This window comes from Mollisia scopiformis (assembly GCF_001500285.1).
Source record: "Mollisia scopiformis unplaced genomic scaffold LY89scaffold_27, whole genome shotgun sequence".
Classification (NCBI taxonomy): domain Eukaryota; kingdom Fungi; phylum Ascomycota; class Leotiomycetes; order Helotiales; family Mollisiaceae; genus Mollisia; species Mollisia scopiformis.
Genome location: NW_017263607.1, coordinates 377150 through 391313, shown reverse-complemented (window position 1 = coordinate 391313; position 14164 = coordinate 377150). Strand labels below are relative to the sequence as shown.

At 46.3% G+C, this 14164-nt stretch overlaps 4 protein-coding genes across 4 annotated transcripts; 1 reads left to right on the top strand and 3 right to left on the bottom strand.

Moving 5' to 3' along the window:
- The first annotated feature begins 174 nt into the window (after positions 1 to 174).
- On the top strand, positions 175 to 4996 carry LY89DRAFT_656612 (uncharacterized protein). The gene is made up of 6 exons (XM_018212395.1): positions 175 to 414; positions 468 to 738; positions 864 to 2025; positions 2296 to 2835; positions 2968 to 4801; positions 4886 to 4996. Exons 1-6 carry the CDS (start codon positions 409 to 411, stop codon positions 4937 to 4939), a joined length of 3867 nt encoding a protein of 1288 aa, XP_018064354.1. The 5' UTR covers positions 175 to 408; the 3' UTR covers positions 4940 to 4996.
- A 2016-nt stretch (positions 4997 to 7012) lies between these two features.
- LY89DRAFT_760799 (CBD9-like protein) lies at positions 7013 to 7973 on the bottom strand. Its single transcript, XM_018221518.1, has 3 exons — positions 7905 to 7973; positions 7569 to 7854; positions 7013 to 7519 (listed from the first exon to the last, which is right to left on the bottom strand). Exons 1-3 carry the CDS (start codon positions 7951 to 7953, stop codon positions 7198 to 7200), a joined length of 657 nt encoding a protein of 218 aa, XP_018064353.1. The 5' UTR covers positions 7954 to 7973; the 3' UTR covers positions 7013 to 7197.
- A 1095-nt stretch (positions 7974 to 9068) lies between these two features.
- Positions 9069 to 10779, bottom strand: LY89DRAFT_267848 (uncharacterized protein). The gene is made up of 5 exons (XM_018206331.1): positions 10186 to 10779; positions 9940 to 10136; positions 9677 to 9892; positions 9441 to 9619; positions 9069 to 9388 (listed from the first exon to the last, which is right to left on the bottom strand). Exons 1-5 carry the CDS (start codon positions 10591 to 10593, stop codon positions 9345 to 9347), a joined length of 1044 nt encoding a protein of 347 aa, XP_018064352.1. The 5' UTR covers positions 10594 to 10779; the 3' UTR covers positions 9069 to 9344.
- A 1666-nt stretch (positions 10780 to 12445) lies between these two features.
- Positions 12446 to 14164, bottom strand: LY89DRAFT_787675 (uncharacterized protein). Its single transcript, XM_018223092.1, has 2 exons — positions 13604 to 14164; positions 12446 to 13545 (listed from the first exon to the last, which is right to left on the bottom strand). Exons 1-2 carry the CDS (start codon positions 14009 to 14011, stop codon positions 12541 to 12543), a joined length of 1413 nt encoding a protein of 470 aa, XP_018064351.1. The 5' UTR covers positions 14012 to 14164; the 3' UTR covers positions 12446 to 12540.

Sequence of the window (14164 nt, the reverse complement as noted above, 5' to 3'; positions counted from 1 at the left end):
CTTACGCGATCAAAGAGCGGCAACTGGATTGATCCACAGGTCCAAGCCACTCAGCCCAAGGCATAGTTGTTACTCGGCAAATACTTCAGCTAGCAATCCACGCCCGACTCGTAGGTCTTCCGGGCAAGCCGTCTTTGACATGTGTGTTGTGCATCTTATGCATCAAAGCCTAATATATTATGAATAGATCATAGTGAAGACACAGCCTCGTGAAGAAGCGGTCTACCAAATATTTCGCACATCAGTAAGATAACAACCTCTTTGAACGATTCTTTTCAATACATTTTTCCAATTGTTCGGTGCACACCACGCCTGAAAAATAAACCCTCGACCGAGACTCAAATACACCGTGTTACAATCACTTTTTTGTCTTGTTCGTATCGCAAACGACTTCTAAGAATATCAGCCATGTCTGTAAGTCTGACGCGAACCAATTTATAACATAAGTGATAGCTGACCAATGTAAGAATCAACTCGCGAACATGGATCCTTTCGATATCGACCCAGAGATGGCGACTATCATTCACGAGATGAGCGATGAGGAATTACTCGATTTTATAAAAGTACAGCAGGATCACGATGAAGATGGGATTGAGCTGTATATCTATGTTCTCCTCCTCAACTTCACGCGGACTGGATCCATTGAGCATCTAGAGGCAGCGATCCTGCAAGCAGAAGGCTGGATTGCAGAAACTGCAAGTGATGATCCAAAGAAGTCACATCGTTCGGGGATCCACAGTACGTCAGATTTGTCAATGCTCCAAAGAATTGTTAGAAGTTGAGGCGTCGGGATCGTCCAGCGGAGCAAGTCGGCTTCTCTGGTTCGAGTACTCTATCAAGAACATGCACTAACAATTCGCTAGATCTTCTTGTGGCAAACAAGATACAGGCAGACGAACGAAACGAGGACGTGACAATAAATGATGATTGGTTCGAGTCGCACGGGATTGGAGTTGTGAATAATGAAAACCTGTATTACTTAATCAACAAGACCAAAGCTTGGTTGATCATTGCGAGTTCTGATCATCCCCAACGACTGGCGGCAATGGAGATCTTGTCCTTCTGCTACAAGCAACTATTTCAGGCCAGTGGTGACTTAACTCATCTCTCTACCTCTATTGGTATTACAGAGGAGATGATAGCCATAACCTTTGACGACAATGTCCAACAAGCCAGGCACTTCGCAAAGCTGGCTGAACTCCAGCAAACGCGTTACATGCAGACAAGAGATCCAGAAGATCTAAATAACGTCGTGGAAGCCATCGATATGGCCGTCTCTCTCACAACTTACGACGATTACGACAACCGAGCTAATCGCTTGGACTTTCTCGGGGCAAGCCTAGGGAATCGGTTCTCTGTTGCAAGAGAAAAAGAGGATCTTGATCGTGGAATCGAAGCTGTAGAGAAGGCAGTGGCGCTAAGAACTTCCGAAGGTCATGATAAAACACAGCAGCTCTTCACCCTCGACAATTTGATGCTTAAGCGTTGGGCATTCACGAAAGCTAGAGAGGATCTCGATCACGTACTCGAAAATCGAGACATGATCCTAGCTGTTGAGACTAGAATCGATGATCGAGTAGAGTGGTTGTATCAATTCAGAGACCTGGCCGAACTGAAATTCGACGAAAATGGAGCGATCGAAGATTTAGACCGTGCTGTGGGAGTAGCCAACCTTGCCGTCAAGTATACTACAGTCGACGATGTTCCAAGTCAAACACTCCACCAAGACAAGCTAGCACGGTTGCTGAAAACAAGATTTGATGCGACGTCAACAACAGAAGATCTAAATCAGATCATTGAGATCCGCGAGACAGCTTTGATCACCGCACCCGATCATGCTCGTCGGCTTCACTGGTTGGTTGAACTCGCAACCTTGCTCGATAAACGGTTCAAAAGATTCGAAGATGTCCCAGATCTAGATCGTTCAATAACTCTTGCTCGATTAGCCGTCACAGAGGTTGACCACGATGACCACAAAAATTATAGTGGCCTTTTGAGCAACTTAGCAACAACTTTGAGGGTGCGGTATGAGTTCAAACCAACAATCGGGGATCTCAATGAAGCTATTGAGACTCTCGAAACAGTCCTCAAGATCGCAACGGATTCCGATCGCCGACAACGCTGGTATGCTGATTTAGCAGGCTGGATGATCTCCCGATTCGAACACACCAGCAAATCAATAGAAGATATGGATCGGGCAGTCGAGTTTGCAGAAATGTCTATAGTTGAGATCAATTTGCATGATTCTGACCAGCTTAAGAATCTCACAAATCTCGGCAGCATACTCAGCTTAAGGTTCGCTCAGACCGGACAAAGAGAGGATCTCAACAGAGCCGTTGAAGTAGGTGAAAGGGTGTTAGACGCTCTTGCGCCGGAACATCCGGAAAGGTCAAGCTTCCTCACTAATTTTGCATATATCCTCAATGTCCGATATGACCAAACGGGCAATCAAGATGATCTGAAACGAATAATCGAAACCTTTGAAGAGGTGGTCACCCTTTTGACTCCCGACAGTCCTATCTACGCTAGCAGTTTGAGCAGCTTTGCAACAGCACTTAGCAAGCGATTTGAGGTAACAGAATCGATGGATGATCTAGCCCGCGCTTTGAAATATGGAAAAATGGCTACAGCTGCAATTTTGCCTCACAGTCCCTTCCGCTCATTATGTTTTGCCAACCTTGGGAAACTTCTCGATTTACAGTTCGTACGTACTCAGAATCCAGAAGACAAAGATGCTTCGATCGAGGCAACAGAAACTGCACTTGCAACTGCAGCTGACAACGACTCTGGTCGCATTATTACGATGAGTAACCTTGCAAGCGCTCTTGTTGGCAGGTTTGACTTGAGAGGATCTGTCAAAGACCTGGAACGTGCGGTGGAATTGCTGGAATTGGCACTTACCTCGACGCCCCCAAGTTTCCACGGTCGACATAGATTCTGTTTCCTCCTTTCAACATGTCATGAAAGACTGTTCAAAGAGACGGGGAAGGCCTATCATCTCAACCAAACTGTGGAGATTATCAAGACTGCTGTCGAAGTGCTGCCCCCAAGTAACGCTGACCGAGCCAGAATATTTTACAAAGCTGGATTCCACCACCTTTATCGAAATTCAGAACTTGGTGACGACCAAGACTTGGAAGAAGCCTGTGTACTTTTCAAAGCAGGACTTGGATGTGAGAATTCTATACCAACGCATCGTATACTGTGCGCAGATAGTGCTGCCAGGGTGCGTGCTGATCAGCAGAATTGGGAAGATTCGACGTTTTTCTATGAAGCAGGACTGAACCTGCTCCCAGTGGTGAGCCCGAGATCACTGAAGCATTCTGATAAGCAATACACACTTGGTCATTTTGCTGGTTTGGCTGCTCGTGGAGCCGGTGCTGCCCTGAACGCAAAGAAACAAGCATCTGATGCTTTAACACTCCTGGAGCTCGGTCGTGGTGTTATTTCGGGCTTGATCTTGGAAATGCGGACTGATATCACGGAGCTGAGAGAAAATCACCCTAAATTGGCCGAACAATTTACGTCTCTCCGGGATGAGCTTGATGCTCCAAACGAAGGACCTATATCTTTAGCAGATATCGACAATCTACCATTGGCCAAATTGGAAGCAAAGCGCAGTCAAGAGACAGATCAGAAGTTCAAAGAGGTTCTTGCCAAAATACGTCAATTACCGAATTTTGAAGGATTCCTGCTTCCCCCCACAGTGGATCAAATCAAAGCTGCTGCTAGCAAAGGTCCTATTGCTGTCATAAATGTCAGTCGATATCGGTGCGACGCTTTTCTCATCACTAGCTCTGAAATCAAAGTATTGGAGCTGCCAAATCTTCATGAAAGAGAAGTAAATGAACACGCGATGGTACTCAATGCGGTGGGAGTTACCTCTTCCTTGCTAGAGTGGCTTTGGGACGTTGTCGCACGTCCCGTGCTAGAAGCATTGGGGTTCAAGCAAACGCCATCTGATGATGATTGGCCACATTTATGGTGGATACCAACTGGCGCACTTACTCAGCTCCCGATCCATGCTTCGGGATATCATTTCAGAGGTTCTACCGAAACAGTGATCGACAGAGTTATTTCTTCCTACAGTTCTTCTGTCAAAGCCTTGATATATGGTCGCCGCAACGATGTTCGACAACAGCCAGTGACCGATGTCCCTGATGATAGGAAGAAAAGTCCTGACATTTCTCTATTAGTTGGAATGTCAAAGACTCCCGGGCTTCATGTAAACTCAGATCTCCCATATGCAGCAGAAGAGGTGGAGATGCTGGATGACCTTTGCGCATCGATGGGGCTAGAGACAGTCCAACCCGCTCGTTCCAGAAAAGAGGTGTTGAGGTATATGAGCACCTGCTGCATCTTCCATTTCGCTGGCCACGGACAAACCGATCCCTCAGACCCATCTCGGAGTTGTCTACTCCTTGACGACTGGAAAACTAATCCTTTGACAGTGGGAGATCTTCGAGACTCCAATATGGCAAATAATCCGCCATTCCTAGGATACCTGTCCGCCTGCTCCACTGGTGCTAACAAAGCCAAAGGACTACTTGACGAGGGTATTCATCTCATCAGTGCATTCCAGCTCGCCGGTTTTCGCCACGTTATTGGAACCCTCTGGGAAGTATCAGACCGACACTGCGTGGATGTTGCGAGAGTACTATACGAGACGATTCAAGATGAAGGCATGACAGATAAAGCCGTACACCGAGGGCTTCATCGTGCTGTCAGGGCGCTGCGAGATGGATATGTGGAAGAGCGAAGAGCAATGGGTGCGGCGAGCCAGTCGCCTTGCAATGAGAATGTCACGAAAACAAATGAAGGTGAAAAGAAAGAAGGCAAAAGGGCAGGGAGAGACGCAAAGTTGATCATGACGGGAATTCAGAAGTTATCGCAAGAGAATCCGCAGTATTGGGCCCCTTATGTTCACTTTGGAGTTTGAAGAGACAGCCTAAGCGAGCCCCTGAATTAGCACGACTTTTAGAATCAGTATTTCCACGTCTTTGGGTCAACACTGAGCTATGGATGCACAAATTGACCTTGAACATCCGCAGTAAAATTGAGCTGATTAGGATCCAGGTTGAAACCATCTTCGTAGAAGCCTTGTCCCTCCACCAACAATATGTAAAATTAATGCACTCAGCCTTTCGCCGTGTTCAGTGCTCCTTCTGATCAACTACTCAGCCTTATTCCTTACTATGTAACTACACCATATTCCATCAATATTAGCCTGTCTCAGCTGCGAGTCACATGCATGAAGTTGCAAGCGAGGTCAAATGCGGACCACTTGCTCTTATTGGATCGTTCTCGTGTTACGTCGTTCGGATGTCGGTCAGTGGCTACACCATCAGGGACATTCCTCTCTCAAACTCTTAGATAGTGACATTTGTTCATCACATTTCTTAATTTGCTCCCTGCCTACGAGCGTTAACGAATATATTATGAAAATTTCTTATCTCTATCATCTTCCTTCCAAAGACGCTTGTCACGGGACAAATTAAAGCGTTTGGTGAGAGCCTTGCGGTTTGCTTGTGTTGCCGTCGTACAAAAAGTACGGAATTATGGCATATAAGCCGCATTCCCCGGCTTTTGGCTTCAAAGTTTCAAACCAGCGGCCAGTCCAGTGTTTTGAAATTCAAACAATAGCACTCTATAACTTCATGCCTGGCCTGATACATACAAACATTTGTCAAAGCACCATCAAAACATTGCACATGTACCAAGAACTCCCGAGGTTTTTCGATACACACGTACAGAATCGATTCTCGAGATATTAAACCTTTGCAAAATGGGTCAGTCACTATTTTGGATGCTTCCCTCACTCCTTTCGTGCAAGAGAACATAACTTTGGCTGTCTTGAAAAATAACAACTGTACTGCTTAATTACCTAGGCATACCCTGAAGCTGGTCTGTTTAACAGTACCCTCAGACACAGCCTTGGCTATCGTCTTCCTCCTTTTTGGCACAGTTGTCAACCTCCTCACCATCTTGATCGCTTATATTTCTTTGCACAGCATAGCAGCTTCATCAAGTACGCAAAGTCTCTTACTTGCCATTCAATCTTGAATCAACTTTGATATGTCTGAGCTAACCTTTAAAGGGCTAGATTACCAAGTCCCTGTTACCGAATCAAGTCGCCTCTCGCCTCAGTATACACCTTTCGCTCGGAGGACATACTCGGCCGCAGACTCGCCGTCAAAGGATTATAGACAATAAGATAGGCAGGAATCATGTAGAAACTCCAGGGTGAAGCGGTGTGTTGCCAAACGTAAAGTCAGACTGCATGAGGAGTGAAAGTCTTCATTGCCATTGGGCTGAAACTAAGGTTCTGGACTTGTTCTTGAGGATTGATTCTGCTTCATTTCTCAGGTACATTACATTCTTCTCGCTTTGTTGATTATCTATACAATTTAGAGTTAATCATACCAGATGCCTGTGCAGAAGCCGATGGTTTTCAAAGCAAGGCCCCACATCCTGTCATTTAAGCGAGAACTAAAAAGGGGGCGGGGTAAATGAGAATGCGGGACGCTATGCCTTTTTTATCAGAATATCGTGACCTCTACACATTTGACGCCGTGCTTTACTGCGCATGAGATGACATCTGATGGTTGAACCTTTGCTTTGTGACCCGACCCCGCTTCTTCTGTCTTGGACAGTAGTTGCGTGTGAAATGAAACGGATTAGAGGTTGAGAGTTTCAGTGTCGGAGCATCCGTGGAACATTTCGCAACCTCTGCTAGAAAAATAATATCCATTCAACAGTCGGATCGTCTGTTTATATGGCAGCGCGAATTGGAGTTCCCAACTTTATTCATCCGGGTGAAAATATTCTTTGGAAGAGCACGGAACGTATTTATAGTCGCTAGCTGGCATCGAACGTTCGACTTGTCACTTTTGACTAGTCTTGAGTAAAAGACCTCCTGAAATCGTCCAGACATGGTTTGCAGTTGCACTTCACTTGACCATAGTACCTTTTGTACAGGCGGACAGGCTTGAAAATTCTGGCCACCGTTCCACTGCTTCATTGGGCGGAAACAAAGAATGTATGTACAGCGCGACTCCATACCAAGCGTTACCTCAGAATTGCGGAGGTCTATATACAGGAAACACAACTAGCTCCAGTCACACCAATCTGTTCGTAACCCTCTTTCAACACACCTCTTCAGTATTCGTAACCCTCTTTCAACACACCTCTTCAATACTAACCCAAATTCTTCGCCGCTAGAGAAGCAAAAGCAGTATTGGCTCCAGAAGAGAAATCCTGACTCCAGTAATTGTACACGTCGTGAACAGGAAAGCTTGATGTGTTAGATGATGGATTATTCGGTCTGCTGCTCGAGTAACCGAAAGCAAGACGGTTTGTGCCCGTGGGGTTGATAGTCGTTGGGGTACCGGCCGAGTTGGTGAAAGTGGTACAGCCAGTGCATTTCGCCGTGTACTGGAAGTGAGTTCTGTTCACGTGTGTCCCAGTCTTGAAAACTGAGTAGGTTGCGCCACTGTAAGTTGGTGGCGCTGCATGCTGGCTGATATTTTGTCAACGTCGAAGTTTTCCAGGAACTGAATGTAACTTACGTAGCAAAACGAGAAGAGACGACGACGTTGTTGCCGTTAGACCAGGACACGGCCAATGGATTATATGTCATTTGACCGCCCCACGCAAGTCCAGCCCATCCCACGTCAATGGGAGCGACGACTTGGAGAACAGCATCATAAGGTTGGTTTGCAGTAACTGGACTTGGTACTGCGATACGAAAGGTGATGGTTTCTGACAAGCTGTACATCACATTGTACTGCGAGAACGTGAATCCTGTTTCCGGATCATGGTACACGGAAGCGCCTGAAACTGGATCTCCCGAAGCTGTAGTAGACTGTTAACAGAGCACTCAGAAGGAAATGTTGGTCATTTACCAAGGCCCACCAAAGCTGCTGCCCACAAGGCAACAAAGATCCAACACATTTTGAATTCGCACTCCAATGATCGCTCGAAAAAGAAGAGAAATCAATCAGCGACCGAGAAACTAGAGGGTCGTATATTACTGATCCGTAAGAGGATTTGATCGACTTGGCGTGACGGCTTGTGGCGGTAGTGGGGTTCCAAACAGAATGCCAAGACGATATATGGCCGAGATAATGAGGCAGTCGGCAGTGATAGAAATACTGGTGACTTTTATTATCCAATTCCTACTAGGATGAGAGGAAGGCAGGGAGCAAATAGATGGGCGGATGTGCACTATATACTGAAAGGAATCTTCTAGTGCGGATGAAAGAGCCACTCTTTTGGACGTCTTGATCTATTTTGAACAGGACCTGCTTCCGTGGGGCGGAACGACTTTTTTGAGAAGACGGGTGGGTGACCGAGTGGATAGATAATTGTTTGGTACTTTGTACTTTGTACTTTGGTGGCACATTTACCCGTATATTGATGATGTTACAATAGGAAGGTCTGTTATAGATGTTGATTTGGAACCATGCAACCGGCCGGCATTCACAGGCTCGGTTAGCGCGACCAGGGGGATCGGGATATTAACCACGGCTTGGGCATAACATCAGACTATCATTGTGGGCGAAAGGATGAACGTGATTGAATTGGCCCCACTATAGAGTCAGCACACGACTGGATCCTTTCGCTGAAGGCTATGACGAGGACGAAGCAATGTCGGCCAATACCATCGGATGGTCCGAATAGCCTCAATCATCGACGATTTGCCTCCTCTTTATGTTGCAACCTTAAAGTGCGACGCGAGAAATTGCGTGAAAGTGGGGGAGGAAAATATCGAAATTAGACACGATATCTTGGTTTTTGGGTTGCATAATCTCTCTATATCTCGGTGCGGGGCAGATTGGGCACAAGCAAAAGCTTTACAATCCAAGGAAAGCTAGCCAAGGACTTACTCTGTGGCAATCCAAGTCCTCCACATCGGCTGCACTAATCAATACCTTCGTGGTAGAAGATTCTCCCCTGGGATAGTCAGCGAATCATCGCAACAGAACAACGAATGAGATGAGAAGATCCGTCGACAAATGCACGAGTGAATGTGATCGGTCAATTATACAAAAGGGGGCACTAAATTGAAGGGAACTAGCTAGCTACATTTGAAATATGCGTAGTAAGACCAGAAAGGGTCGGAAGTATGAAATCTAACCATCAAGTATGCCAGTGGTTAACGAGTGACAAGAAAGTGTCGGAGTGACTCCCACAAGCCCCATTAAGTGGTGGCTGTCAGAACGTTGTGCATGTCTTGAACTGCATTCGCATTCAATGGACCCACGATACAGTTAAGTTGAATTGAAAGCGGGTGGCAAAGTCTGGCAGGTGTAAACAGTATATAATAAATGCTTGGAGTGCATTTATGCCTTCATGGCAGGAGTGCCGAGTGGCAGAGCTGCGAGCCCTAGAGTTGAAGTCGTTAGAGGAATTCTACCAATTTGTATAATTTGACTTACATCCGTCAACTTTCTCTGGAGCTTGTTGCTTGACGTTGCATGCACCGTAAACGCTTGGGTCTTGAGCGTGAAGACCAGCGGCTGGACAATCCTTGTTGAGGTTGCAGTTCTTGTCCATGGCTTGCTGAAGCGAATCACCCTTCCATCCGAAGATGTAGTCACCGTGAGCTGCAGCGCCACTAAAGAGCCAGTCAGGAACCAATTCACGAATCCAAATCGATTTAATGTTCACTTACCCGACGTCCATGCTGTAGATGTATGGAGAGGTTCCATCAGTGGGCCAGAGAGACTTGTCGGCAAAATTGGATACATCCCACATCACTTCGTACATGATCTGGGGAATCTTAACTGGGAAAGCAGATGGGCAAGTTCCACCACCGTTAGCACCTTGTCCTGAGTATGAAACGTGACTCTTGTGGTCTGGGCTGTCAAGGTTCTTGCCATCCCAGCAGCTACGTTCCATCAGTAATGTACTGGATAATAATGTGAAAAGTCTTACGTTGGGAAGATGATGGTTTGTCTGATCATCTTGCACTTGGGGTCACTTGGAATCTCAACTGTGTCACTGCCAGTGCAAGGCGCACCGCCAACGAAGTTGTTGTCGTTGGTGGATGTCCAGCAACGATGGCAGATAGATCCTGATTGAACTTTCTTTGGGTCTTCATTGGCAGCACTTCCAGCAAGCATTCGAAAACCCTACAACCAGTCAGAAATCAGTCGACCTTCACTAACCACGTTAACTTACAGGCTTGAATGCCGTAACCTTGCCGCTAGGAATATAGTACACATCAAGGCCACCCTTGTTTACGAGTTGTCCTTGAGGCCCTCCATTGCCGGTTTGGGGAACACGGATATAAGTTCCGTTCTTTGCCTTGAAGAACATAACAGCCGTCCAGTAGTTCGACGTATCCTCCTTGAAGGTACATGATGTGCAGGTTGACAAACCAGGAAGGTCGTGTGTGGCCGGATCCATAGTAATGTTAAAAGAGTTTCCTCCAACAATCTGATGAAGATGAGGGGTATAAACCACACCCGGATCGACGAGAGGGTCAACACGATCAACGACCAGCTGAGAACATGCGAAACGAAGCATGTTTTGAGCGGCAGCACTGTGCGCGAGAAGCGCAACGGCGGCAACCGAAGTCCACTGCATCTTGACGAACAGTTGAGATGTTGGTCTTGATTAGGGTGTAGAGAGTGACGACGAAGAAGAGGGCGAAGAAAGAAGCTGCAGAAAGGCACAGAGAATAAGTATCGAGGCATCCTTATATTCAAATGGAGCCGCGAGATACTTAGCCCCACAATTGCCGACGATGAAGAACTTGTTCATAAAGTTTCTATCAGGTGGCCGGAATACGAAATATGTAATGATTGGGTAGGAGGTTTGTGTTTTATTGACACAATTTACGAATGTTTTCAGCCGCCAACCGGCAATAGGATGAGAAGCGCGAAGAACAAACTCTACCGTATCACGTCCTGCGCAACTTGGGACGACTATATTAGATCCCGTGGACAAATACATGGTACACGGGGTTTGATGGATGTCAATTCTGGGGTCTGGAGTTGTGGGGTGTGGGGAGCCAGGCCGGGAATTCGGGTGCAGTTACAAATACAGTGAAGTACGATATAAGCCTTAGGCAAAGAAATTTGATCATATTCATCAGGATTTGAAAACATCGAATTCTATCGCAGCTCATTTCCAAAGCACAAAACAAAGAGCGGCAATGCAATACTAAGCATTTGCAAAGTGGTGATTGTGTAAAGTATCAATTGCCCCGTGTAGTTTACTAGTATTTGATTTATGACGATGCCGGCACTTGCACTAGATCAGGCAGAAAAAACTTGGGTTGAAAGAATTTGCCTTCCGGGTAATTTCTAAGATTGCAGGCACAAAGTTTGCATGCACTAGAACACCACCCAGGGCTCTGGACCTCTCTCCTCGTGGCAAGCATGGAACATGATCGAAGGGGCTGCCATTTAGACAAGCCGCAACTCTTCTTTTTGCTGATGGTGTTTGACAGAAGTCGCGTAAATATCGCCGTGGGAGGCTCCTACCCCTGAACTTTTATTCAAAGCCCAGTCAAATGTAGCTTTGACACCCAAGCTGGACACACCGAAAGAAAACAGACGTCATAGCAAGTATATGAGCGAACGGTTGTCAGCAGCACTTCCGACTGAACCATATCAAGGCTGACAAGATGAACGGCTCTGCATGCCTCTTATCACTCAAAGTGTCTGCTAGCCAGATAAAGACGAGAAAGACCGAGAGATGGTTGTACTTGGCAGATGCTTCACTCGACTACTCGGCAGTGTTGCTACTATTCCACGTTGCCAAAATGCCAAGCTTTGTCCATGAATTCTGCGACCGAAGCCCATGACTGTTACGTACAAACACGGGATGAACATAACAAGGAAAGGAAAGAACAGCATCAATATGCTTTATTGAATGTCAAGAAGAGCGATGTCTTGGAGCAGTGATCATCGTAAGTTACTCGACAATGACACGTAACTGATTGATGGCAAAATGAGAAGGGAACTGGAGGTCGATTTAGGCTCAGCCTAAGTTTGATTAGTCAGCCATACAACCCCCGCACAAAAATTTCTTACGTGGAAAGCACAGAAAATGAGAAGAAATTGATAAAATTGAATGTCCAGACAATCTGGATATAGTAACACTGATAGCAAGAGACAGTTCTATGTTCACGTGACGTAAACTTCTCCAAATTTTGGTATTATGTTCCGCTATATCTGTATTTGGCGGTGCAGTACAACCTTCAAACGATCTAGATATCTAAAGCGGGTTAGGACAATTGATCTAGGTAGAATGTAAGGAAAGATATTCATCTCACGTGATCAGTTCTCAGCCCGGTATTTCCAAAGCCTATGGTAGCTTTGAATGTCCAGAGCGTCCTGGGATATTCAAAAATCGATTTGTAGAGATCTACATCACAATTGATACAATAGCATTGCTGTCACCAGGTGTTAGAAATGCAGGAGAAGAAGAGCTTTTATTCATACTCTCTAACGCCAACCTGTGTCTCTCTAATGCATCCTACATCAAACGCCAGCCAAATTTTGCCCCAGAGTAGTGTTTCCTTCATTAGTCATACATTCCCGAGCGTTTGATGCGCTGCGGGATCGGCTTTCCATTGATGTAGCCAGGCTTGTCTCGACGAACAACAAATCCATCACCGCTACCCCTATCACTAGCAACAGACATAACAGAGCCTTGCCCTCCTCGAACTTCTCGAACTTCTTGGACTTCTAGGACTTCTCGGACTTGTCGTACAGCATTTCCGCCCCGTTGCTTCAAGACCTCATCCCCTGCCTTCAACCTCAAATACTGCTCGTTGGCTTTCTTCTCGTGTACCTCCTTAGCACACTTAATCTGTCCAGTAGCAGGCTCAAGAGCAATCAAATCTTGACCGATCTTCGCCTTCTTGAATTCCGGAAGCAGAGCGTTGTAGATGGTTCTTGCATGATCGCGCATCAGTCGTGTAGCAATCTCAGGCCTGGAGATCGAGTAGTCTCGGTATATGGCGTTCTGAACGGTGGCAACAGACAGAGTTTCTATGGTTTTGCCGTCCCGATTCGTGGCAACGTAATGATAGGACATTGCGACAGCGATCTCCACGAACGTATCTGGGATCTTGGAGCTCGAGGGTAGTTGAGGGGAAATGTAGGGACCCTTATGAGTGCCTGAGACTCGGCCTCTTCCTCCAGTCTGAACTTTTGGTGCTGGGAGTGTGACTTCCTCTTCTTGATATTCTTCTTCTTCGTCCACGGGATCTGACATCTTGACGTCTCCTTGTCCGTCCATGCCTTCGGCAGGCGAGTTTCTGTGTGAATTTCCGGCACTAGCAAATTCCATCATATCCTTTAGCTCGTTGAGGTTGATCATGCCATTGCTCAGCGCGTTAGTCTTGCTTTCGATGTCCTGGGTGATCCACTCATAGAACGGAGTTTTACTCCATTCAATCAACTTTCCATCTTTGACGATTTGGGCAGGCTCCTTTGCCATATGATGTTCCAAAAAGGCAGCGTGCTTGTGGCAAAGACGAATGTTCTCCCTAAGAGTAGAACCTGTACCAAATGATGCAATGTCCTATTAAGAATTAGTAATGACGAGCGCGGCAAATATTAAAAGGACTATGTAGACTTACCAGTGCGAAGATCTCAAGAAGCTGGCTAGACAGTGGGAGATCGAGCCGAGATGAATCTTCGAGATAATAGTCAACAACGGAGAAGAACATGCTGATTGAATGTCCTTCGGACGAAAAGACTTTGCTGTACTCGCGGGCCATATTGACGGAAAACCAGGTGGACTTTGATCCAACCCACAACGCGGTTGGATTGTCCTGGATGGAATACAAGTCCGGCGATGTCACCGAAATTGCAGCCAATCCCGTCGACCCGTGGATTTGCTTGTTCATCTTCGTGTCGGACAATCCTGTAATTGTCACCTTCCCTAAATGTCCTTCCGCGATAATTGTAAGGAGGCCAGTATTGACATGCTGACCACCAATAAGCACTTTGGCATCTTGGACGTCGATGCTGCGCCAATTCTCCATATCGTGTGCGAAGACGTTGGCTTGTTGAACTTCAGTTTCTGACCCGGGAAGAGGTATGTTCGACACAAGTCCGGAAATTGAGTCAGATATCGTTATGTCGTCGTTGTTCGTCGTTGTGAACGGAATCTTCACTTGTGGTCCTAGCCAAGACAA